Source organism: Hippopotamus amphibius, chromosome 7, assembly GCF_030028045.1.
Source record: "Hippopotamus amphibius kiboko isolate mHipAmp2 chromosome 7, mHipAmp2.hap2, whole genome shotgun sequence".
Taxonomy (NCBI): Eukaryota; Metazoa; Chordata; class Mammalia; order Artiodactyla; family Hippopotamidae; genus Hippopotamus; species Hippopotamus amphibius.
The window spans coordinates 4,714,595-4,739,926 of NC_080192.1; the positions used below are offsets into that span (position 1 = coordinate 4,714,595).

General features: G+C 52.6%; 1 protein-coding gene across 1 annotated transcript in view; it reads right to left on the bottom strand.

The window, feature by feature from the left end:
* Positions 1-8,692: 8,692 nt before the first annotated feature.
* The window catches only part of ARHGAP8 (Rho GTPase activating protein 8), a 95,861-nt gene continuing 79,221 nt past the window's right edge, over positions 8,693-25,332 (bottom strand). Inside the window, exons 9-13 of the mRNA XM_057743326.1 lie at positions 18,377-18,450; positions 15,491-15,568; positions 15,078-15,206; positions 11,243-11,346; positions 8,693-9,013 (exon numbers count right to left, since the gene is read on the bottom strand). Of these exons, the coding sequence (XP_057599309.1) occupies positions 8,693-9,013; positions 11,243-11,346; positions 15,078-15,206; positions 15,491-15,568; positions 18,377-18,450 (706 nt within the window). The remainder of the gene's footprint in view (positions 9,014-11,242; positions 11,347-15,077; positions 15,207-15,490; positions 15,569-18,376; positions 18,451-25,332) is intronic.

The following is a 25,332-nucleotide window of genomic DNA, read 5'->3' on the forward strand; positions in this document are numbered from 1 at the left end:
GCAGGACCTGCCTCCTCTGGCCCCTTCAGCTTCCCTTCCTGCTCTGCTCCACTTTCATGGCTCTGTTCCAGTCACGTGGCCTCCGTGGGCTACCTGGAACCCACTGGGCCTGCTCCTGCCACAGGGCCTTTGCACGTGCTGTGTCCTCACGTGCCTGCTCCTCTGTAGCCGTCTCCCTGGCTGGCTCCCCCACTTGCTTGAGGACTTGACCACAGTCCCCTCCCAGTACAGCTGCCCCCAGGCTCCCTCAGCAAGACCTGGCATTTTCTGTACTTCCCCGCTCTGATTCCTGAGACTTTCATAACCTACTATGAGTCACCTTCGTATGGTTTGTCTGCTTCACGAAGGCAGGGAGTTTGGCGGCTGGAAGTCTGAGAGGAACGTGTCAGCAGCAGGGCTGGTTCCTGTGGGGCAGAATCTGTTTCCGGCTTCTGCAGGCTCATCACCCCTTCTCTGCTCCCCCTGACACGGCCTTCTCCCTGTGTGTGTTTTCCCTTTTGCATCAGAACAAGTCACGTGAGGACCATCCTAACCGTCTCACATAAGCCTCGTCATCCTATTTCCAAATCAGGTCACATTCACAGATACTGGGGGGTTAGGACTTCAGCTTCTTTTCGGGGGGACACTATTCAGCCCATAACAGACACCTTTCCGTAAGGGGTCTGCAGTCAGCCTCCCTGCAGTTCTGCTCCCGGGGACCCCCCAGGGCTGCCCCACTTGCCTCGTCTACCCTCGCCCAGCCCATGGAGTGGAGAGCCCGCGGTGCCATCCTGCCAAGAAGCCTGTTCCCTGACCACCTGCTGTGTGCCCCCCCCACCCCCACCTGGCTTCTTCCTGGACCTGCTCTGACCAGTCAGCCCCTCCCAGGGGACTTGAAGCACAGGGACCTAATGTGACACACCCAGGTCACCCGGCCAGCAGGTGACTTCACCCTGGGCGGTGGCTCCCAGCCACTCGGCCTCTCTGGACACTGGACACCGGTCACGTCATGGGTCCCGTGTGGATGGCTGGAGGCCAGATATTTATCGTCTCCAACATCCTTTATCACCTCCTAAACATCCAGGTTTCCTTCTGTTGTCACTTCCATCATCTGGAAGAAATTCCTTCCTCATTTTTTTGTAATGCAGATCTGCCAGTGGAAAACATTCCTTGGTTTTCTTTTACTTAAAGAGTTTTTCTTTAGCCTTCATTCTTGAAGAGTATTTTTGGCTGATATAGAATTGTTTTGACACTTTTCCCCTCCTTTCCCCTCCTTTATTGTATCGGAAGGAGATGTTGTTTTCCTGTCTTTTGGCCTCATAGTTTCTGCTGATCAGTCAGCTGACTTCCGTCCTTGGTCTTTTGTATACGGCATCTCCTTGTTCTCAGGATACTTCCAGAAGTCTCTATATAGTGTGTTTAGGTGTATTTTTCTTTGATTTTTATCCATCTTGGGGCTTGTTGAGATTATTGAATCTGAAAATGTATGTCTTTCACCAAATTGGGGATATTTTTGGCCATTAACTTTCAAAATTTTTTTGTGTCCGATTCTCTCTCTCCTTTGCCTCTGGAGCTCCAATTACGTGTGTGTGTGATGTTCTGACATTGTCTCACAGGTTCCTAAGGCTCTGACCATAATGTCTCAATCCTTTTACTTTTTGTTCTTCAGATGGGTAATTTCTATCAATCTAGATTCAAGATAACTCTTTACTATCATCTCCATTCTCCTATTAAATACAACCAATGGATTCCTTTTTCTTTTCTTTTTAAAATAATTTCAGATGTTATATTTTGCTCTCATAGAATTTCCCTGTGTTTTTAATGATTTTCGTTTTTATTTTCTACCGAGATTTCCTCTTTTCATTTACTTTAGGCATATTTTCCCTTATATACTTGAGGATGTGTATAACAGCTACTTTAACATTCATGACTGCTGTTCCAACACCTGCATTATTTTAAGGTTGGTCTCCATTGATTGCTTTAGAGCAGGTTGCATTTCCCTATTTCTTCATATGATGAAAAAAATTTTAATTATATCTTGGATGTTGTGGATATTATGTTGTGGGGACCCTGGGTTCTGTTATATTCCTCTGAAGAGTGCTGGGCTGTGTTTGCTTTAGCAGGCATTGAACTTGGATGAACTCAAACTGCAAACTCTGTCAACTGGTAGCTCAAATCTCAGTTTAGTTCTTTTATCATTAGCTGGTGGCCGTCCTGCCCATGTGGCTCAGGACTCAGGCAGGACTTTGAGCAGAGTTTATGTGTACAGCAGGCTCTCCCTGTCTGCCTCTCTCCTGTCTGGAATCGCCTACCCCACCTTCTAGTGACTGTGTTGTCCCAACTCTTTCCTCTGTTCTTCAAGCCAAAAAGACTGTCATTTTCTACTGTTGATATAGCCATTCTATCAGAATTGACAGCTTCGGCCTGGCTCAGGGTAAAAGCCACACCCTGGAACCTCATTCCAGGCCATTCACTTTTCTAAGCATGGACTTCCCTCCAGAGTCTGTCCTGGTTCATTCTGCAGGGGCTTCCAGTCATTGCTGATTTCCTCTTTGTTTACTTTTGTTCTTTTGTAGTTTGTCTGGAGTTTACAGATGCCGTCTGTGGAAAAGTCAAGTCCCAACATAGTTATTCAGCCATACTGGAAGCAGAACACTTAGATATACTAAGAATCCTTACAAAACCTTAGATAGACCAAAGTAAAAGTTAAAAAGACCCTTTTGTTCTTCTCCTCCATGAGGAATTTGGTATGTCTCCTTCCTACTCAATTTTTAAAAATTCCTTCTGTATATTGTTCCAACGTGTAATATTTTCAACTCGTAAACTATATATATAGGATTGGGAAGTTGTAAAACTTTACACAAGTGATAGCGCCCTGTATTTATCATTCTGCAACTTTTTCCTCTCTCAGCAAAGTATCTGGAGATCTAGCCATGTGCAGACATACAGACGCAGTTTATCCATTTTACCTGCGGGGCACCCCTCAACCACCCCAAGGTAACTTTCATCCATCTGCCATTTCTTCTATTGATGGACATTCGGGCTGCACCTAATTATCTGCTTTGACAACAACACTGCAGTAACGCTCTATACCTACTTTTTGGTTATTTCCCTCGACTTACAATTGCTAGATCAGCGTTAACTTCACCAGCTTGCTAAATTGTGATTGTACCAATTTACATCTCTGCCAGCAGTGCAGGAAAGTGCCCACGCCTCAAAATATTAGCAATGGTTCTCGCTGGGTGGTAAAATTTTAAATGACGCTCACGTTCTTTGTTTGCACCTCCTGTCAGTGAATTTTTTTCCCCCGAGCAATTATTTTTCTGATAACAAAACAGTAAAGCTTTTTGTGATCAAGCCAACAGCCAGGGTTCGCCCTGCCTCTTCCACCCCTTCTCTACAGCAGGCGGGGACCCCACCCTCAGGGGCCCATGTAGCTCAAGCCTAGGAGCTGCCCAGGACACTCCTCCGTCTCCCATCTTTCTCCTGCACCTGCCTGAGTCCTGTGTGCACTGCGGTAGCTCTAAAAGGACATATTTTGTGCATTTATTTGCTTTTCTCCCCAACTATTCTGCAAAGTCCCTGGAAGGCAGGCAGTGTATCTTACTCACTTCTGTAAATGTGAGATGGTGCAAAGCAGATGCTAAAAAGCACACAGGGAACCACAGAGCGGAGACTGCCCTTCCCATCACACAAGTGAGAAAAAGCTCGAAGGACTTACCCCAGCCACACTCCCATGTGGAGGACAGAAACCCAAGCTGAGCCTTCCGACTTTGAACTCCGCGCACTGGGTGACGTGACTCGCCCAGGGTCACACGGCTCTGGTCTGAGCTGTGCCAGAAGTGGGGAGCCCGGTGCCTGCTCCCCCAGTAATGGCAGCCTGGATCCCTTCAGGGTAGACCGGCCACTTGCTTTGCCTACCGACGTTTCTGTTCTGGGCAGGATTCATTCATTCCTGGTAGATGTCAGCTACAAGTACTGGGCAGCCAGCCTAATCTCTCCAGTCACTTAAAATCTCAGTCATTTCTGCAAAAGTGATTGTTTGGACAATTTATTTCCATGTCCTGTCAATAGAGACACCCTGGAGCCCTCATTTCTGCATCACATTTCATTGTTTTAGGCTCAGACGCACCACGTGTGTCTCCAACACATTATCACCATAATCACTTCTTTTGCTGCAGAAATTGTGCTTTGATACAAGGAAAGGGTGACAGGGCCATGCGTGCCAGAGGTAGGATTCCACAATTACCGTTTGTGAAAGGGGGACGGTGATCAAAGCAGCCACAGGAGAGCATCTCGGGGCCACCCCTCGGAGGCAGAAAATTTGATACGTATATTTCACAAATGCACTTCACACTGTAAACCTTTCTGCATAATGCATGAGATATGATTTAATGTCCTTGTTAATTCTGGTGCTCACGGTGCTGTGCTCTTAGGGGAGCCATCATTTTTATTTCAGGTTTTTTTTTTTTCCCTGGCAACAGAACTCTGAGGCCATTTTTGGGTTGTTCTGAATTGTATGAGAACAAGACACCTTCCTGGGGGCGGGGGAGCAGATGCCAGGCAGCTTTTCCAGAGGCTGAGGCTGGGGAGACAGGCAGAGGGTTTGTCTTGGGCTCTGAACTGAACTCCTCTGGGCTGGGGTCTGAGCCCCCAGTGCCTGGCTGTGGTTGGTTGGAGCTGGAGGGTTGTGTTTTTAAAAATGAAAAAAGAATGAAAGAGAAAAGAAAAAGGCTTTGTAGCAGAACAGAAAAGAAAGGAAACAATCATCACTTTTCAAGTTGTACAAGGGAATCGTTCTGGCCGAGCTTAGCGGTGAGAGAGGGTGAAGGAAGGAACAGCAAAGACAGATAAAGAAGGATGGAGGAGGAGGGGAGCAAACCAGAACCAGGAGAGGGATGCAGAGAGACTGGTGAGGAAGAGGGAGCTGGGAGGAGACAGGCCATACTGCTCAGACCAGCAGGCCCTGGGAGCCCCCACGGATGCCCAGGACGCGGGGCCAGCGCCTTGGAGCCATGAGGGCACAGGCCTCGGCCGTCCAGCCTGGGGAGGCTGGCACGGGGCAAACAGGGGCTGACGCCTCTGAAGTGCATCCCACGTGGAAGGCTGCGGGGCTCCGACATCTGAGCTCCGGGAGCTTTTGCAAACATAAGCCCTCTGCTTAGGGCGACTACAGCTGCGGAAGAGGTGTGCCCAGCGGAGGGGGGGGTGGTCCACACACAGAGGGAGGGGTGTGGACAGCCGCCTGGGCGACCAAGACATGTTTTAAACCCAAAGATGTAGACAGTTCTGGAACAATCAGGAAATGTTCAAAGTACAGTGTGGCAGCAGACAAATCTTTTTTTCCCCCACTTTTTTTGAGAAATAATTGACATACATCACTGTGTAAGTTTAAGGCGTACAGCATGATGGTCTGATTTACGTATATTGTGTAATGACTCATGAGAGGTTCAGTTGACATCCATCATCTCATGTGGGTACAATAAAAGGAAAGAATTTTCCTCCTTGTGATAAGAACGCTTAAGATCTACTCGCTTATCTTCCCTCTGTACACACAGCAGGGTTAGCTACGGTCACCATGTTGTATGTTACATCCCTACTACTTATTTATCTTAAAACTGAAGTTTGTAACTTCTGGTCACTGTCTTCCAGTTCCTCCTCCCCCCACCTCCTGTCTCTGGTGACCACATATCTGATCTCTTTTTCTATGAGCTTGGTGGGTTTTGGTCCACCTGTTAAATGAGAACATACAGTATTTGTCTTTCTCTGCCTGACATTTCACTTAGCGTAACATCCTCAAGGTCCATCCACGTTGTCAAAAATGGTAGGATTTCCTCATTTTTTATGGCCGAATAACATTCCTTTGTATACATAATTGCATCTTCTTTGTCCATTCTTCCATCGAGAAACACTTAGGCTGTTTCCAGGTCTCAGCTGTTGTAAACACTGGGCAGACAAGCCCTGAGGTCCACACTGGATCGTTCAGCTGTGCTCAGACAGGAAGCAGGCACGGGGAGGTTAAACCTGCTCGGACGCGTGGCGGAGCTGATTCTAGCTCAGGCTGCGTGGTTTCTGAGCTGGAGGGGAGCGTACCGTGTGAATCCCCCCATTGTACAGGTGGGGAGACGGAGGCCCCCATCCCTCCCTTTGGCCCCCGCAGCACAGGGCTGCACAGCCCTGAATCCCGGCTCTGTCACGTCCAAGCTGTGTGACTTAGAGCACGTCCCTTTACCTCTCTGAGCCTCCAGGCCCTCATCTGTAGACCAGGAAAGAGACTATCAGAGAAGACACAGATGCCCACCTGCCCCATGGGGGAGAAACTTCATCAGGGAGGATGAATCCTCCAGGCCTCTCTCCCCACTCCCCACCCCCGCCCCACCCTCAGGAAGAGAAGGGAATATTCTGATGGTTGTGTCTGGGAGGTCACTGCCCAGGGCCAGTGACCAGGAGGCATTTGTAGAAATCAGGGTGACTAGTTAGCGAGCCCTCTTGGCCACGGACAGAACTCAGGCAGGGCCCCAGTCAGCTCAGTAGACATTTTGACGCTCCCTTGGGCAGAGGTGCGGTCCTGAGTCTGCCTTTTCCTCCGTGTTCTGAGCCCAGGCAGCGAAGACGGGTGTTATTTAAAGCCCCTCAAGCCCCAACCGTGAACCCCCAACCAGCCGGGCTCCATGAGGCTGAAGAGGCAGGTGGGGAAGGGGTTCTACAGCAGCCCTGGCACAGGGCAGGGGCTGGCGAGGAGGGCAGTGGTCTCCCTGCTGGCCTGTGCCCCCGCATGGCCATGTGTGTCGTCCTCCGAGCCCGCAGGAGGGTCCCGGCTCAGCCCCCCAACCACGCCCACCCGGACGGGCTGAGCCGCCCTCTCTGCAGGAAGATATATTATTGTCAGAGGGAGGGTCTCCTCTCCCAGCACCCACGACCAGCTCCACCTCCTCTGCCCTAGAAGCTGTAATAGGACCGATGTCCTCACCACCTGAATGACTGTGACTCGGGGACTCTGTTCTCCAGCCTGGACTCAGCACGGAATCCGCATCAGAGAAACACGCAGATGCGCCCCTGCTCTCTGTCTGCCTGGTCCTCGGCACGAGGTGGCACCATTCACTGCCAGACACTGGGAGACGGCTCCGTGGGCACACGTCCCCTCTGTTAAAGACAGTGAGGACGGGCAGGGCAGGGGACTGCACACCACAGGTCAGGGAATGGAGTGAACGTGGAGGTGAGAAGAGGCAGGAGGTGAGCAAGGTGCCCACACCCTCCACGCTCCAGAGAGAGCCCTGAATGACCCCAAGAGTCCACAGGACCCCCGGGGTCACTGCTTAGCTGGGTGTCAACATCCCTTCCCAGGCACGGACAGGCTAACGGGGTATCCCCTGTGGACATCTGCCCTCTGCTTCCCCGGCAGCCGTCTCCTCCTTGTGGCGAGAGCGTGGAGGGCTTGGCAGTGCCTAACACGTGGCGGACCCTCTGCGGAGGGTGGCACGAGGCCCGTTACAAGGGTGTTATTAGTCGGTGTCATGGGCTGAATGTCTGTGTCCCCCCCCCCCAAATCCCTGTGTTGAAGCCCTGACCCCCAGTGTGGCTGTATTTGGAGACGGGCCTTTACAGAAGGAGTTAAGGTTAAACGAGGCCATGAGTGTCCTCATTTGTGTTCTTTTAAGAAGAGACCAGAGAGCTCTCTCGTCTACCACCTGAGGACATGGCGAGAAGGTGGCCGTCTGCAAGCCAAGAAGAGAGCCTGCACCGGAACCCGAGCCTGCGGGCACCATGACTTTGGACTTCTAGCCTCCGCGACTGTGAGAAAACAAGTGCCTGTTGTTTAGGTCCTGGTCCGTGGTACTTGTTATGGTGACCTGAGCACACTGACCTGTTGGGGCACCACCTGTCCTTCCCTGCCAGGCTTGCACGGGGCACACGACACAGGGCAGCCAGCCAGTGCCTGCCCCTGACCTGGCATCCGTCCAGGGTGTGACCTCAGCTTGGCCAATCAGGGAACGTGGGGGCTTTCTGCTGGGAATGTGGAACCACGACTTCTCACCGTTCCTCACTGCATTTGGGACCGGAAACACAAGACCTATCTTGCAATGCTGAGGGGCCGGCCTGCCTGAGACCACAGGCGGCCCCAGGTCTCCACCTCCCCGTGCCAAGCCCTTTGCCCTTCTGCTGTGACCCTGGCCTTGGCCATGAGACCAGCTCTCGTTAATGGGGTGTGAACACAAGTGACACCACCCAGCTCGAAAACCACTGCACTAGTGCTCGTGCCTGGACCTCGGCCCACGTGGCGGGAACGTGTCCCGTTCAGCCGACTAAAGGGAAGTGTGACACGTGCAGGAGAGCGGAGTCTCCCCAGCTGACCTCCAGCCCGAGGCTGAGCAAGTCCCGACGGGACCAGAACTGCCTGGCTGACCCGCCGACTCACGGGCAGTAACAAACAGCTGCTGTTTTAAGTCCCTGGGTCTGCGTGGTTTGTCACACGGCATCACGGCTGCAGGAGACGACGGGTCCCAGGCCCCAGCCAATAGGTTCCCGTTTTCATTGGAGCCACACTGAGTCGTGACGCTAACAGATCCACCACAATGTCTCAGCCCGCAGTTACAGACATGGAGGAGGGCGGAAGGATCAGAACCACGGGATTTTCACCAGGAGGTTCACTAGAAGTGCGTTTAATGGCAAGTTTACAAAACAGAAGGATAGGCTTTGATTGATATTTCCAGCCCTAGAGGAGTCTCCCAGCCGCGGTCAAGGGACGCGGGGGCATGGGGGGCCTGGGGAGGCCCGTGGCAGGTCTGTCTCCAGTGCATCCGTCTGGGGCAGAGCCTCTGGTACCGAGGCCGCCCGGCCCGTCCGCCTGGGCCCCGCGCGCCTCCTGGCCGCTGAAGACCTTCCCGTAGTACTCGATCAGCAGTTCGGTGAACAGGTTGAGGGGCACGAGGGCGTTCAGCGAGGACGCCCCCTGTGACGGCCAGATCAGGTTCAGCCCAAAGACACAGGCCAGGTTGGAGCTGTTCATTTTGTTAAAAATGCTCTCCTGGGACACCTGGGCGAGAACACAGGTGAGACAAGGGGCGTGACCGTGGGTTCTGTGCGGCGGGAAGAGGGCTGGGAGCCACGAGCCAGTGCTGTGACCCTGTGCAGCCACCTCCCCGTCCCGGCCTCAGTTTCCCATCTGTGAAAGGAAGGGATCAGCCTTGGTGTCCTGAGGGCCCTCTGACCCTGACCTTCTGTGATCTCCTTCCAGAGTCTCCCCACCCCCTGCAAGTCTCCTCTTTCACTCCAGGGCACTCAGGAGGCGGGACTCCTGCACAGTGGGTACGAGTACAGCCTCTGGTGTCTCCCAGGCAATGACCTCTCTGACCTCCGTGCTCAGGCCAGTGAGTCGGGCACAGACCAGACCAGCTGGCACGCAGGGGTTCTGGGAGGGCTGACGAGAGGGTGTAAGGAGCTTGCCCCCACCCCCGAAGGGGCTGCCTGCCCATCTCAGCCAACACTTAGAGCAATCCCAGGAAATGGGGTGCTTCAAGTCCATTTTACAGATGAGCAAACTGAGGCCCTGAAGGTGCCAGAGACTTGCCCAAGGTCACATAACAAGTTAGTGGCCGGGGGGGACACACAGGCTCATCTGAGGGCAAAGCCTGGTCTCCTTGGCTCCCGGGTCCCAGGACCTCTGAGAAATCAGAAGGCACAGGTGTCAGGGGAGTGCGGAAACGGGGGTGGGGGTGGGGGGGAGGCACAAGCAGGCGGTCCCCGCAGATCCAGAAAGGATGACCAGACATGTCCAAGCCCTGTCTCAGTGAGACAGCAGGGCCCCCACGCCCCCTGCAGGTGTGCACCAGGGCCAACATCCTGCCACGCCGAGCCCCACCGGATGTGTGAATGTCAGGGACGTGCCGGAGGTCAGAGAAGCAAATCCGTCCCCAGCTCAGGAAAATGAAGCATAAGACAAGAAGAGGCTTGGGAGAGAAACTCTGAGTTGATCTCTGAGAGATGAAATCAAGTGATGGAGATGGGGATGAAGCAGTTTATTTTAAAACCAAGAGGTGGCGCTAGCAGACGGACTCCAGCATGTGGCACCAGCTCTGCCCGGAGGTCCCCTCCCCCTCACTGGCCATCACATCCTCAGGCCACTTGCCTCGGAGCAGGGTTCCCGCATGAAACCTGAAGACCCTGGACAAGCCTCCCTCGTGATGTTCTGCACCGTAGGTGCTCGGAAGCTCGGGGTCCCCGGCCGGACCCACACGGCCAGGCCCTGCCTGGTGCACCCGTGTCCACACGCAACCACAAAGGGCCCGGAGAGGTGAGAGACAATGGGGGCCGTGGGCCTGGGGGCGAGGGGGTTGGAGTTGCAGGGTGGAGGTCCCCCTGTTGACCTCACAGGCTGCCGCTCTGTCTCAGGGGTGCAGCTGAGCCCAGACTCAGAGCCAGGAAAGGAGCTTCTCTCACTGGCATTCTCTTATCTTAGTTCAAGGGGTTGAATGGCAGCCCCGCAAAAGGTAAGCCCACCCAGAACCTGTGAGGGTGACCTTACTGGAGAAAGGGTCTTTGCAGATGGAGTTAAGGACCTCAAGACGAGATCACCCTGGATGACGCAGCTGGGCCCTCAATCCAATGACAGGCAGCCTTATCAGAGAAAAGAGAGGGAGACAGGGACACACAGGAGGAGGCCAGGGAAGATGGGGAGGGAGGGATGCAGCCATGAGCCACGGAGCACCTGCAGCCACCAGGAGCAGAGGAAGCAGGAAGCCACCCCCACCCCCCAAGCCTTCAGAGGGAGTGCAGCCCTGCTGACAACTTGATTCTACGATCTCTGGCCTCCGGACCATGAGGGCACACACTTCTATAGTCTCAAGACCCCCTCCCCGCCGTGTGTGGCACTTGCTACGGCAGCCCCAGGACACTCATGAAACTTCACAGGCAGGTCCTGCTCAGGCCACACACCAGCAGTGAGACTCTCCCGAGCATCCGGGCCTGGGCGCGTCCCCCTCCCCCTGCCCCCCGTGCCCCGCCACTCAGGTCAGGCAGGAGCTGCCATGGGAGCAGAGGAACCCGCTCGAGAGGGTCTGAGCATCCACTGAGGGCGGCCGGCCCGGGAGCAGCAGGAGCGCATGGCGACCTGCCTGGCGGCCGGGAAGGTTTCTCAACGGAGCTATCACCCGGCCAGGCCTTGGATGAGGTCCTTTGGGGCCAGGGTGGGGCTCCACAGCAGAGATAGGGTGGGAACCAGATGCTGGTCTGTTGGGGCACCGCCAGGGCCGGCTTGGACACTCACCTCGTGCAGGAAGCCCATGAGGTAGCTGAGGACGGCGTAGTTGTGTTCTGGAAGGCCCTGCAGGATCTGCCGGCAGCGGGTCACCCGCAGGCTGCTCTCCACACCTGCCACGGCACGAGGGTCCTTCCTGAGCCCACCCTTCCTGCGTCCCTCGAGGGCAGGTGGGGTGGGGGAGGGGGACAGCCTGTCCCACGGCCGGGCCTGGGGCCCCACTTCCTTGCCAGCCTGTGGCTGTTCTCAGCCAACCCCCTCTTCTCCGAGCTCTGCTCCATCCTTCACCTCGGGCACCACGACTGCTCCCCACAGACAGCCCGGGGAGCCAGATACCTCGTGGACGGGGTACGTCTAGGCAGACTACAGGCCAGGGGGCCAGTGGCCTACTTCTGCCAATAAAGCTTTATCGGCATACACCCACGCCCGTTCATTCGTCCATGGAAGAACGGCTGCGCTGCATGACAGGTGGCCCTTTACAGCAAAAGCGTGCTGACCCTGCTCTAGACTAACGTAACCCGTGTACGATTCGCAGCTCCGGGCCCCGTCCCCACCAGGGCCTGGATGGAGCTGGATGCAGCTGAGCAGACTGAGCGCCTCCAGAACTGCACCCCCCACTGAGCTCCATAAACTGCAAGTCCAAATGCTCCAATCACCACGCCTTCACCAAGCTCCCGCTGCAGACACATACGTGCACGTGTGTGCACACACTCACACCCCAACCCTCCAGCACGCAGATCCCCCACTAAGGCTTGGGCAGGTGATCGTGAACACTCTGTGCTTTACGAACATAGGCACCGCTGGAAGACACAGAATTCCCTGCTGTGAACGTTCCTGTCAGCTTTTTAGTAAAAGTCATCCTTTCCCGAACTCGAGCTGTTGCCGGGTAATTTGAGTGGACCAGGAATTCCCCTGGAATTAATATTTCTGAGGAACCAACAAGCTTGGAGGCTGCATCTTGTTACCCTGGATCTCTGCTTTCCAGCCAGGACATCTTTCTAAGAACCGTGGTCCAGAGCAGATACTGGTGCAATGTCCACCTCCGGCTCTCACTATGGTTCCTTCGAGAAAGAGCACTCACTCGTGAGCAGGAAGGACCAGCTCACTGTCACAAAGCCACCGTGAGCAAAGCCAGGAACCAAGCCAAGCATTTTATGCACATGTAATCCTCAAAGCAGCCCCAGTTTTACACAGAAGAAAGTGAGCTCAGAGAGGTTAAGTGACCTGCCCAAGGTCACACAGCTGATGTATGATGAAGCCCAGACTTGAGTCCAAATCTGTTCAGCTCTGAGCTGGTGCTCTTAACCTTGCTATACATTGGGCGACTGTCCCTGTAGCAGTTTCCTTTTTCCCTGGACACCGCAGGCCACCTGAAAAGCCCATTTCCTCCAGAGTGTTCCCTGCAAGGACTTGCTTTTGCATCACTTCACAGAGACATGCATTCCACTTGAGCAGGGTTGCCAGATAAAACAGACAACGCTCAGTTAAATGTGAATTTCATATAAACAGCAAATATTTTTCAGTACAAGTGTGTCCTGTGCACTATTTGGAACATATTTATACAGTAAATCCCCTACTTACAAACTTTCCAGTTGCAAACTTTCCAAGATGCGAACATGGAGCTTACTAATGAGGACCTGATGGAATTGGAGGCCCAGAGAAAGGACGAAGAGAGATAAGAGAAGGGAGAAGTAACTGAAGAACCGAAGAGATTCACGACCCAGGAAACGCCAAGGGGATTTTCTTTACTTGAGGAGGCACTGTTAGTTTTTGAGGCACAGAACCCGAATGTAGAACGGTACACGAAGGTTGCAGCAGCCGTTCAGAATGCAATGCAGTGCTACCTCGTCATCTGCGACGAGAAAAAAGATCTACTTCCCAGACATCAGTGGATCATTTTTTTCAAGAGGGTGGATAGAACTGAATCCAGCAGGGAACCAGAACCTGTGCCGTCCACGTCAGGCGTGAGTGACACTGCAGCCCGCCCTCCGTCTCCTGTTGCTGACGGTCCTTCAGCTCCATCATCTCCCACCTCCCTGCCCTCCTCCAGTCAGTAACTCTTCCTGCCTGTGCACTCGATGCCAGCCCCTGTACGCAGCTGTTGTACTGCACTACTGTACTTTTCAAGGTACTGTACTGTAAGAACAAAAATGTTTATTTTTTTTGTTTATTTTTTATGTATTATTTATATTACAGTACGGTACTATGTAGCCAATTGTGTTAGTTGGGTACCTAGACTTTGTTGGACTTAAGAACAAATTGAACTTCTAAACGTGCTCTCGGAACAGAATGTGTTTGTATGTAGGGGACTTACTGTACTAAAAAGGTATTCGTTGTTTATCTGAAATTCACATTTAACTGGGCGTCCTGTATTTTTTCATTGCTGCATCTGGCAACCCTGTGCCTGAGTCACGATTCAGCCAGGCCAAGCTGTCAGACAGCCCGGAAAGCAGGGTCAGTAGGCTTCAGGACGATAAAGTTGACAGAATGCTAGGCAGCTATTAAAAAGAGTGAGCAGAGATGCAAACGAAGAGGAAAGAACTCATCACCGCAACCTTTCTAAAGCAATTGCTCTAAGACGGGGTCGGCCATTTCTGCCTCTCATCAGATTTTGGCTGGAACAAAAAATACTTTCTCAGGAGGGAACTTATTTGGGTTGCAGTCACCACCCTAGGGGTACAGCCTTGAGCTGTTAGAAACAATGCTAGTGCTTGTTTAAGTCTCAGTGTGTGTGTGTGTGTGTGTGTGTGTGAGTGTGTGTGTGTGTGTGTGTGGCTTGCTTATGTCTTCTGGCTCAACACTCACCAAAAGGTGAACCCAGTTTTTGGGGAACACTGGGGCTGGAGGTTGCCCCGTTTGAAAGCGACAGTGTTTAATCATGTTGCTTTCCTAGCGTTGTCCAGCATCTCTGATACACCCTTACTGGGCTGTTAGGAGTGATCAGTGCCACGGTCACGTGTGCACCTGGTCCACCCCAGAGCATCTGTATAACCACACCCTAGAGCTGCGGCTTGCATCACATCTCACTGGCGTTCTCCACCAGTTTGGGGAGAACTCCAGCCAGGCTCTTCTGAGTTCTTTTTTAACAACTCGACTTTTGGGCGTCTATGTTTATTTCTGCACTGTCCAGCTTTACCAAGAACCCTAAGTCAGTTTAATGAGAACCCTGATCACCCCTGATATCTGATCAGGTCTGCACCCCCCATCCCCCGTCCCCCAGCCGATGCTGGACCACCTGGCCTGCCTGCAGCGAGACCCCTGTTGGGTCAGTTTAGCCAGAATCTCTCCCACCCCTGATGCCTCCTCTCAGTAATTCTCCCTCCACCGACCACCCCTCCCACCTGCTCCTTGGCTGTAAACCCCTCCTCCTGCTTGTTGTGCTTGGAACGGAGCCCCATCTGTCTCCCCACTGCCAACCCCACTGCAGTGGCCCCTACACCCCTCACAATCCGCCCCTGATGAAGGCTGCCTCACTGCGCTTTCCCAAGGGTCAGGAATAGCTTTCTCTGTAACAGCAGGTGGGGGCAGGTACCCCGTTTCTAGATGAGGAAGCTGAGGTGCCGGAGGTACGGATTCCTCTAGAGCCGCATGGGGGGGTGGCACTCTGACCAGGGCAACATACCTCAAATCTAGAGATGCCCTCCGAGACCCCGCCTCTCGGCCCAGGGGCACCTGACCACCCCTGACCCCCGACCGTGGACAGTGGCGGCCTAGCCGAGGCCAGCAGGGGTGCGGGTGGGGGCGGCCCCGATCCTGGCCTGCGGTGCCGGGTGGAAAAAGAGGAGGCCGGGTAGCCCGCACCCTCAGCCTGGCCCTCGGCCGGCACCCCTAGGCGGGCACGTACTGGTGATGCCAAGAATCTGCTCGTAGGCCTTGAAGGTCAGCAGCGGCTGGGGCAGCTCCCGCAGGAAGGTCTTCAGGATCACGGCAGGGATGTGGATGTCACCATAGTCGTCAAAGTTCACGGGCTTCCCTGGACACGGAGCGTCATACATCTGAGTGCTGACGCTGCGCTGGGGATTCCTGCCTTAAAACAGGCTCCGACACGAAATGGCTTTAAATCTCCCGAGGGGACGAGCCTGACACGGGGCACGGCTCTGTCCCCTGCTGGCGATGGGGTGTCACCCGCCCTCCCCTGGCCCTCCAGGGCGCCCGGCGCAGAGGGAGCTCTGCGGCCTCGGGTCACGGGGCCCCGGAGGGCTGTGAGGCTGGCCGGGAGGGAGGCTCAGAGAGAGGCTCTCCGGGGAGCCCACGCACCTTGGTTGTAGAGCCGCTGGATCTGGCGGACGGTCTGGACACTGGCCGATCTCCGGAACAGGCCCTCGGTGCGGAGTCCTGCAGGGGGAGAACTCCAGACATCTCGCAGGGCCCAGCACCCGAGGTTTCTAGAAGGTCCCATGACTCCCCGACCCGTGCATCACCCCCCCTGCGGCTGGCAGGAAATGCTCTCCAGCCTGGCTCATCCTCCCCCCACCATCTTCCACCCCACCTATATTTATTCCTCTTAAATCAAACCTTTCCAGAGTCCCCAATCCCACCTGATTCCCCACCTCTGTGCGCCCCAGAAAGGGAGAGCAGAAGAGACTGACACTCAAGGCAGACAGAGCTGGGTCTGCCTGACGCTGCCTCGTGCCAGCTGTGTGACCTCAGAGAAAGCGCTCAGCCTCTCTGAGCCTCAGCTGCCCCATCTGCAGAGTAAGGCCAGGAGCCCCTGCCTCCGAGGGCTGCAGGAAGGATGGAAGGGATTACGTGTGGCACAGGCCCAGCCCCCAGGACACCCCCAAACGTGCTGCTTCCCTTTCTTCCTGGGAGTGTCTAGGGCTGACCGGTCCCATATGGTGGCCACTCGTGGCACATGGTGATTTACATTTGTTTAATTAATTAAAATTAAATAAAATAAAAAATCAAACTACCCATACTCAACACACAAGCCACACATTAAGGGCTCCGCTGGGCGACGGCACAAGTGGCCAGTGGCTACCATGCCGGGCAGCACACAGAACATTTCCAAGTTCTACGGGACGGCGCTGGGCCCAGCCTCCACGCTCGCCCCTCACCCCCTCCCCAGTCTCTTTTCCACTCTGAAGCCGAGTGAGCTATTCGACACCTATCTCATCAGCCCCGGCATGGAGCCCCCGTGTCTCTATCAGCCAAGGGACGTCTGCCCGTGAACCTAGACCACAGACCTATGGGTCTGCCTACTGCCGCCCACTCTCCTGCCCCACCGCCCCCAACCCCTCCATCCAGCCTCCAGTCGGCTCCACGCTCCTTCCTGCCTTCAGCCTTTGCACCTGCTGTTCTCTGTGCCTGGGGGGCTGGTCCCTCTCTTTTTTGCTGAGTGACTGTAGTAGGCAGAATTCTGAGATGGCCCCCAGGTTCCTGGACCCTGGGGTCCCAGATATTCATTCAAACACTAATCTAGATGCTGCAGTGAAGGGACGCTGCAGATGGAATTCAGGTCCAAGGCAGTTTGCCTCAAGATATGGAGATTACCTGGGGGTGGGCCTGACCTAATCAGGTGAGCTTCTTAAAAGGGACCTGGTTCTTCCTGGCAACAGAGATTCAAAGCACGGGGGCAGGGATTCCAGGTGTGGGAATTCCTACAGGGAGGGGTCACATGGCAAGGAAAGCAGCGGCCTTTAGGAACAGAAAGAGGTCCCTGGCGGACAGCCAGCAAGGAAGCAGGCGTCTTGGAACTACAGCTGCAAAGAACTGAATTTGGCCGACGATGTAATGAGCGTGGAAGTGGATTCTTGCCCAGAGCCTCCAGAAAGGAACCCAGCCTGGCCAATACCTTGAGTTTCACCCTGTGAGGCCCTGAGCAGAAAACCCAAACCCCTTGTGCCCAGACCTCTGACCTCCAGACACTGTGGAAATAATACAGCCACACTGGTGTAACCCCCAGGTTTGTGGCTATTTGTTATGCAGCCTGGGAAACTAACACAGGGACCTCCCACCCAGGCGTCAGAGCTCAGGTTCCCCTGACCTCTGTGACCGCCTCATCCCTGTCCGTGTGAGTCTGTGGTTGTCACAGCTACAGCTCTATGGAGAAAAATACAATAGACTATGAGACCCCAGAAGGCAGAGGATGTGTGTTGCAGTCACCATGGCAACCCCAGAGCCTAGACGCAGGCTGGATACAGCTGTGTACCCAATGAGCTGAATTCACATATTCATTCAACAAATATACAGTGAATTTCTACTATGGGCTGTTTTTCTGTTTTGCTAAATTTCTTTTTTAATAAATAAAAGAATATGTTAAAAAAAAGAAAAGCAAGACTCCCTTTCACAGTTTCTGTGAAAGTGTTTACACACTAGCTTTTTGTCCATTCCTGAAATACACAACAGAATGGGCAGTACTATAAATGACAAAGTAGAAATAAACTTCAAAGGAGAGACAGCTCCAAATGACCACTACAGACCCCCCCAGCCCGAGAGCTGCTGTCTCAGAGAATTTTTACGCCTTGAACATGCAATTCTTGGGGTGCCCCGGGAACCAACCCAGGAACCCCACTTCCTGTCTGATGCACTGCCCCCTGCAGCTCCCTCCCCAGCAGCCCATTTCTCCCAGAACGATCTTCCTCCCATTAGGGTAAAAGCAGCCTCCATGCACCTGCCCTGTGGATCTGAGCTCTGGCTCCAGGAGTCTTGGAGGAGCCACAAGGCTCACCCCCTCCAAGTCACTGAGCACCCCCACCCCACTGGCAATGGCATCTACAAGCCAAGCTTATCTCTCATGCCAAAGGAGTCGCTTCTACGGGGGGATTCCCATGGACCTGTGCTGTGTGAAGCACCACACACGCATCACCTCACTTAGGCTCCACAACAACCCCCTGCACCAGGTACTGTTATTAACCCCATTGGACAGATGAGAAAACAGAGGCCCAGAGAAGGTAAGTAACTCGCCTGAGGCCACACAGCTAGTACACTGTGGAGCGAGAATTCAAACCCAGACAGTCCAGGTCAGAGCCCATGGCTGGAGCCACTGTGCCCAAGCCCTGGCCATCCTGGTCATCCTCCCTGCCGAGGTTCCATCTCCTCCAATTCCCCGGCCTATGCGGTGCTCAGGACCCCAGAGAGGCCTCCCGGGGAGGTGTACCTGGCAGCCCTCGCCTCCCCTGACTGCAGCCAGCTCTTACTCACCTTTCTCTCTCAGGTACGTCACTGTGCACCTCAGCACGGGAGGGATGAGTTCACCTTGATTTTTGTCTCTGAGGCTGAGGGGGGAGAAAAGAAAGCAACAGTTTCCACCTAGGTGTGATGGGTGATTGTGAAAAGCACAGGGCTCTGGTTCTCACCACACCTTTGTGAAAACACAGGACCGAGATGCTGTACAGGGAGAGAGAGATGCAGCTGGGGCCCTATGGGGGTAGTTGGTTCAGTGGCCAAAAGAGAGGCAGAATAAAAATGATAGTGCAACGTCTGAGCACTCCACCAGAAGGAGGTACGTGCTATGGGGAAGATCTGGAGTTGGGAAGGGCTCCACATGGGGCAACTTCTGAGCTGGATTTTGAGGGATGAGTAGGAGCTTGCAGAGGACAAAAGAGGGAAGGGCATTCCAGACAGAAGGAAGCATACAAAGGAAGGCCCAGAAGTGTGAGAAGATCTGGCCATGACAGCAGAACCAGGAGACATGATCATTCAAAAAAGATGCTGTGGGAATTCCCTGGGATCCAGTGGTGAGGACTTGGCACTTTCACTGCTGTGGTCCCGGTTCAATCCATGGTAAGGGAACTAACTAAGATCCCGCAAGCCCCACAGCACAGCTAAAAAAAAAAAAAAAAGGTGCTTTGTGAAAACCCAGTCTTTGTCTCAGACAGGCTGTTAACACTCAGTCTCTTATGTGCTAATTCGGTACAGAGGTTTCGAATAAGGAAACTTTAAAACACGGGTACACATGTAAAAGAACGGCCCTCTCAGCCCCACCCCAGCTGGCAGAGTCAGGATCTGAAGTCAGAGCCACCCGTGGTGACCATTCTACGGACCCCTGGGCTCCCCCTAAACGTGTTTCTTTCTTTCCTTCCTCATCGGCTGGCTCTTCTTGCCCTGAAGGCAGCATATTTGAGGACGGTGCTAGATGGAGGGACAAGGACTCTGGAGTCTGACACACCTGGCTGGGGTCCTGCTCTGCCACTTTTTAACTGAGCAGAATTGTTTTGCTGTCCTCAGGTGGCGTGTTCTCTAAATGACAGTTAGGTTCATCTGATTAGCTGTGTTTCTAGACCGTCGGTTTTCTGTCTTCTTGTTCCATCAACTATAATATAGAGAGAAGGGTACTGAGGCCTCCTACTAGGATCGTGTATCTGTTTCTCCTGTAGTTCCATCAGATTCTGCTGTATGTATTTTAAAGCTGTTAGTGGTCCGTAAATTCTTAGGATTATTATTATTTTTATTACTACAAAGTGTCCCTCTTTATCCCACAGAAATCAGAATACATATCAAAATGGTTGTTTGAAGCTAAGTGCTGAGGGAACTTGTGACGCAGCTACAGATTACAGGAAAACACGGTCACAGATGGACAGAGCTAGGGCTCAGACCCATGAGTCTGAGTCTAGAACCTTCGCTCTTGTATATAATCTAATTTCCATTGTACTTTTATTAGCCCAAATCGGAGATCAGAGACGGACACTGAGAAAGCCCAGGTGACCAGCCTGAGGTCCCGCAGCTGGGAGGTGGCAAGCTGGAGGCAGGTCCAGCCACAACCCAGATCTATGCTCCTTGTGTAGCAATTCCATGGGAGGACGTGGTATTGGTCCCGCTTTCCATTTTATTTTGAGATTTACAGAGGACCCAAACATTTGGTCCACATGAACACAATTAAAACTGCATCACCAGGGACTTCCCTGGTGGCTCAGTGGTTAAGAATCTGCCTGCTAATGCAGGGGACAGGGGTTTGAGCCCTGGTCCGGGAAGATCCCACATGCTGCGGAGCACCTAAGCCCGTGCGCCACAACTACTGAGCATGTGCTCTATAGCCTGCATGCCACAACTCTGGAGCGTGCGTGCCACAACTACTGAAGCCCAAGCACCTACAGCCCGTGCTCCGCAACAAGAGAAGCCACTACAATGAGGAGCCCACGCACTGCAACAAAGAGTAGCTCCCAGCTCGCCGCAACTAGAGAAACCCTGCGTGTAGCAACGAAGACCCAATGCAACCAATAAATAAATAAATTTATTAAAAAAAAACAAAAAACAACTACATCATCAGCAATGACAGGCCTTTGCATGTCCTGATCTCCTTGGAAAGTTGGGGTTCCTAGTGATTCCTATTCTCCTGAAGCTGCCTATCCAGGACACCAAATGACAGTCCAGTTGGCAAAAGGACTCTGAAGACCATCACTGCCTTCATGGGGCTGTGACGGTGGGCTGGGCCCTCCCCATCCTTCCCTGACTTGATTCCCTGTGTGTCCCTCTGAGAGGAAGGAGGTGGCCTGGGGCCCATGCAGCGTCCCGGTGGTCTCCCTGCTGTATCTCTGGGAGGCAGGAATGTGGCAGACAGGTCCTTTTCTCCCAGCATGCTTCAAAGCTGCAGACTGTCTTCCTTCTCTGTTTCCTTGGGAACCACACAGACCTACACAAGTCCTGGCCCTGTCCTAGGAGCTCAGTGACCCTCAGCCTGTCTCTGAGCCTCCCCAGCCTCAGTTTCCCCACATGGAAAGTGCAGATGCTGGCCACCTCCCTCCAGGGAGCTGCAAGTCATAAACAGTGAATGATGGGAAAGCCTTTAAGCCGTAAGTCAAAGGTATTAATAACTAAAATCACTGGCATGCCAAGGGCTGGGCGATGTCCCAGGCCAGGCACAGGTGGCCCACTTCACAGATGGAGAATCTGGTCCAGTGTGCGGCAGTGACCTGCCCAAGGTCACACGGTCAGAGAGCCTGGGTCTGTTGATTCTGGCGCCCAGGTCAGTTGCTATTCCTGGGGAGGGGGCTCAACTGAGACCTTCCCAAAGGCTGGACACCCATGAGCTACTGAAAGACCCCTTTACCTATAGCTTAATCCACATTTTGCTTTCAGAAGCAGACTTCCAGAGCAGAAAGGGGCCTGGAGGACCAGGGGCGACTGAGGTCACAGAAGGGGAGGGACGTGCCCACAGAGGCAGGGCTCCCAGCCGAGCACACTCTCTGCCTGAGCACTTAAGGTGCCGACATCCAGCTCACCGCAGAACAGGGGCCCTGGCGTTACATCACTGCTCTCAATAGAGCAGAAACCCTCCATTTGGGTTTCTCCTCCCCTCCCCACCCTCTGCTTGCTGGCTGGGAGAGAGGCTCGTTCAATGGACTGACAGTCAGTGCAGAGAATGACAATTACCCAGGGGACTCTGGATGAAAAACAGGGTGTGCGTCCTGCCTGGGTAGGAATGCCCAGGGCAGTGGTGAATCCTAACATGCCACATCCCTCCCGTGCAGGTGTCTCCACGTGTGCGGCCCAGGGCCAGGTCTCCGCAAGGATGTGTGGACTATGTTAATTCCAGACCGTGAACTGAACCCTGACCCTGAAGCTCTGAGGTGTGCGCTGGGTGGGGGACTCTCGGAGACGGAGCGCAAATCACCATCAGCACGGCTCGCTGTCGGCCAGTCGGCCACACCCCCCGCTCCCGGCCCCGCCCAAGGGCGCAGGGGATTCTGGGCACATCTTCTCGTTTGCAACCCCCACCTTGGGAGACGCGCGTAGCGTAATTCAGAACATGTTCTTCCCCGGTTGTGCTTGCAAGGAATACCTGAATAGGGCGGGACTGTGGCTTTTTAGAGACCGTAGGGACGGGGAGGGAGGACTGGCAACCTGAAATCGCAGTGATAACAGTGACACCAGGCCGTGTAAGGCGGGCCTGCCTGGCTGGGCACCTACGGTCCTCCCAGCCCTCCGAGACCGTCATTCATCTCACATGCCCTCCCAGCAGCGCACGTGGACGATCACAGGAAGACCGTGTGCTGAAGACCCACCGTGCGCAGGCCGAGCTCCTAGGCTCACTGGCGTCATCCCTGTGCACCCATTTTTATAGAGCAGGGGTCCCCAACCCCCGTTAGGTCGCACAGCAGGAGGTGAGCGGCGGGTGAGAGAGCAAGGCTTCATTGGCCGCTCCCCATTGCTCCCCATAACTCGCGTTACCACCTGAACCACCCCCCACCCCCGTCCGTGGAAAAACTGTCTTCCATGAAACCGGCCCCTGGTGCCAAAAAAGGTTGGGGACCGCTGTTATAGAGGACACAACTGAGACTCAGAGGCAAGTTATTTTATCTGAAGTCACACATCCAGGGTTCAAGTCAAAATCTGACTCCGAAGCCCTTGCTGTACCTGCCGCAGACCACAGCTCTGCATTCTGAGTCGGAGGCTTGGTGTGAGGCGGGGGTGCTGAGGTCACCTGTGGCAACAAGGCCCAGGAATGCTGCAATCCCACCTCTGCACCGCTGGCCTTCTTCGGGAGGTGAATGAAGAATAAGAAACCACTTCGTGTCATCAGCTAGAGCAGGACCCAAAACACGAACGGGGTTGGGGGTTCTGGCGAGTCAGGCTGCTCACTTGACCTAGAACCAGAGACTAGGGAAGACCAGTCCCCACCCGAGGCCCTGCGCAAGTACCAGGATCTTATGCTCTCTGGACAGACAGACACCCACGCAAGAGACCACGCGTGTATCTCGAGCTTGCAGGGAGGGAGAACAGAAAGTCAGATGCCCATCTTCTCTTTCTTTGCAAAAGTGGGCCTGGCCCAGCTGAAAACTTCAGCTCCAGGAGAGTAACAGAAGCAGAAAGAGCTACTCGGTCCTTCTCTCTAACAAACAGCCCACAGTATCCCTGAATCCGTCACCATTAGATGTTTCAAACAGGGGAGAAGCGGGGGAGCTGTGGGGAGGGGGGCACACACCCCCTTCTCCAAAGTGTCTGAAAATCTCTCAATCCTTCTATTTTCTTTCTTCTCCCCCAACCCATCCTCTCGCCTCTGCATGAAGAAATAAAAAGCACGGGTAAAGGAAACTCCAGAGGTGAACATAAAAGACAGTGTCCGTGTATTGTTGTTTGCAACTCTATTTCCCCCCCTCATCTGATATAAAAGGCCACTGCATAGAGCAAGTATTGTAAATTGGTATGAGTGGGCATAAAATGAAGATGTAATTTGTATGACAATAATGGCACAAAGGAGGGGAGAAGGAATGGAGTACGATTTTTTTTGTGAACTACTGAAGTTATTATTCATCAGAACTAGACTGTTAATAAATTAAGATGTTAATTCTAATCGCTGGGGCAACACGAAGAGCACACTAAAAATATATAAGGCAAAAGAAATAGAGTTAGAATGGCATACTTGAAAGGTAGTAACGGAAGAACTAGAAGTACAAAAAGGACAAGACATGGGAACAAGTAGCAAAAGAGCAGATGTAAACCTACCTTATCAGCAATCATGTTAAATATAAATGGGTTAAACACTCTAATCAAAAGGCAAAATGGGGAGAAAACAGGATCCAATTACATGCTGCCTACAAACAACACACTTGGGATGACAAGACACAGGTAGACTGAAAGCAAAGGATGAAAAAAGCTATAACATAGCAACAGTAACTAAAAAGAGCTGATGTGGGTATACTAACATCAGACAAAATAGACTTTAGGACCAAAATTGTTACCAGTGACAAAGAATGATATTTTATAATGGTAAAAAGGGTCAATTGATCAATAAAATACAAGAATTATAAAAATTTATGCAACTCACAACAGAGCCCCAAAATATGTGACACACAAACTGACAGAAATGAAGCGAAAAATAAACATTTTAACAATAATAGAGACGTCAATCCCCCACTTTCAATAATGAACAGAACAGGGACTTCCCTGGTGGCGCAGTGGTTAAGAAATTGCCTGCCAATGCAGGGGACACAGGTTTGGTCCCTTGTCAGGGAAGATCCTACATGTCGCAGAGCAACTAAGCCCACAAGCCACAACTACTGAAGCCCGTGCGCCTAGAGCCTGTGCTCTGCAATAAGAGAAGCCACTGCAATGAGAAGCCTGCACTTCACAAGGAAGAGCAGCCCTGGCTCTCCACAACTGGACAAAAGCCCACGCAGCAACGAAGACCCAACCCAGCCAAAAATAAAATAAAAAATAAAAAAAAAAACAACTTATACAGTGCTGTATGTCAATTATACCTCAGTAAAACTGGAAGAAAAAATAATAATAATGAAAAAAAATAATGAACAGAACCACCAGGCAGAAGATCAGCAAAGAAAGAGAAGATGTGAACCACACTATAAACCAATAAGACCTAACGGACATCTGTAGAACACTCCAACAGAGCGTACATCCTTCTCAAGGCCCCTGGGACACTCCCCAGGAGAGGCCATATGTTAGATCATACAGGTCTCAATACATTTAGAAGGAATTAAATAGACAAAGTAAGTTCTCCAACCACAATGGAATGAAATGAGAAACCAATAACAAATGTGAAAATTTAACAACAGACTGCTAAAAACAAATGGGTCAAAGAAAAAAAAATCACAAGGGAAATTAGAAAACACCTTAAGATTAATTAAAATGGAAAGACAACACACTAGCCCTGATGCAATGCATCTGAAGTAGGACTCAAAGAAATATATAGCTATAAACCCCTATACGGAAAAGAAAAAAGATCTCAGATCAGTAACCAAGACTTCCACCTTAAGAACCTAGAAACAGTAGAGCAAATTAAACCCAAAACAAGCAAAAGGAAGGAAAAAATAAAGATTAGAGTGGAAGTAAATAGGCAATAGAAACACAACAGAGAAAAATCAACAAAACCAAAAGTTGGTTCCTTGAGAAGATCAATGAAATTGACAAGGCTTTGGCGAGACAAAGGGAAAAAGCGAGGAGATTCAAATGCCTACAACCAGGAACGAAAGGGGGCACGTTACCAGTGACGTTACAGAAATGAAGGGTGACAAGGGAGTACTATGAACAGCTGCATGCCAACCAGTTTCATAACCTAGAGGAAATGGACAAACTCCTATAAAAATATAAACTCCCAAAACTGACTCAAGAAGAAATGTAAAATCTGAATAGATTAACAAGCAAACAGATTGAATTAGTAGTCAAAATCCTTCCTGCAAAGAAAAGCTCAAGATTAGAAGGTT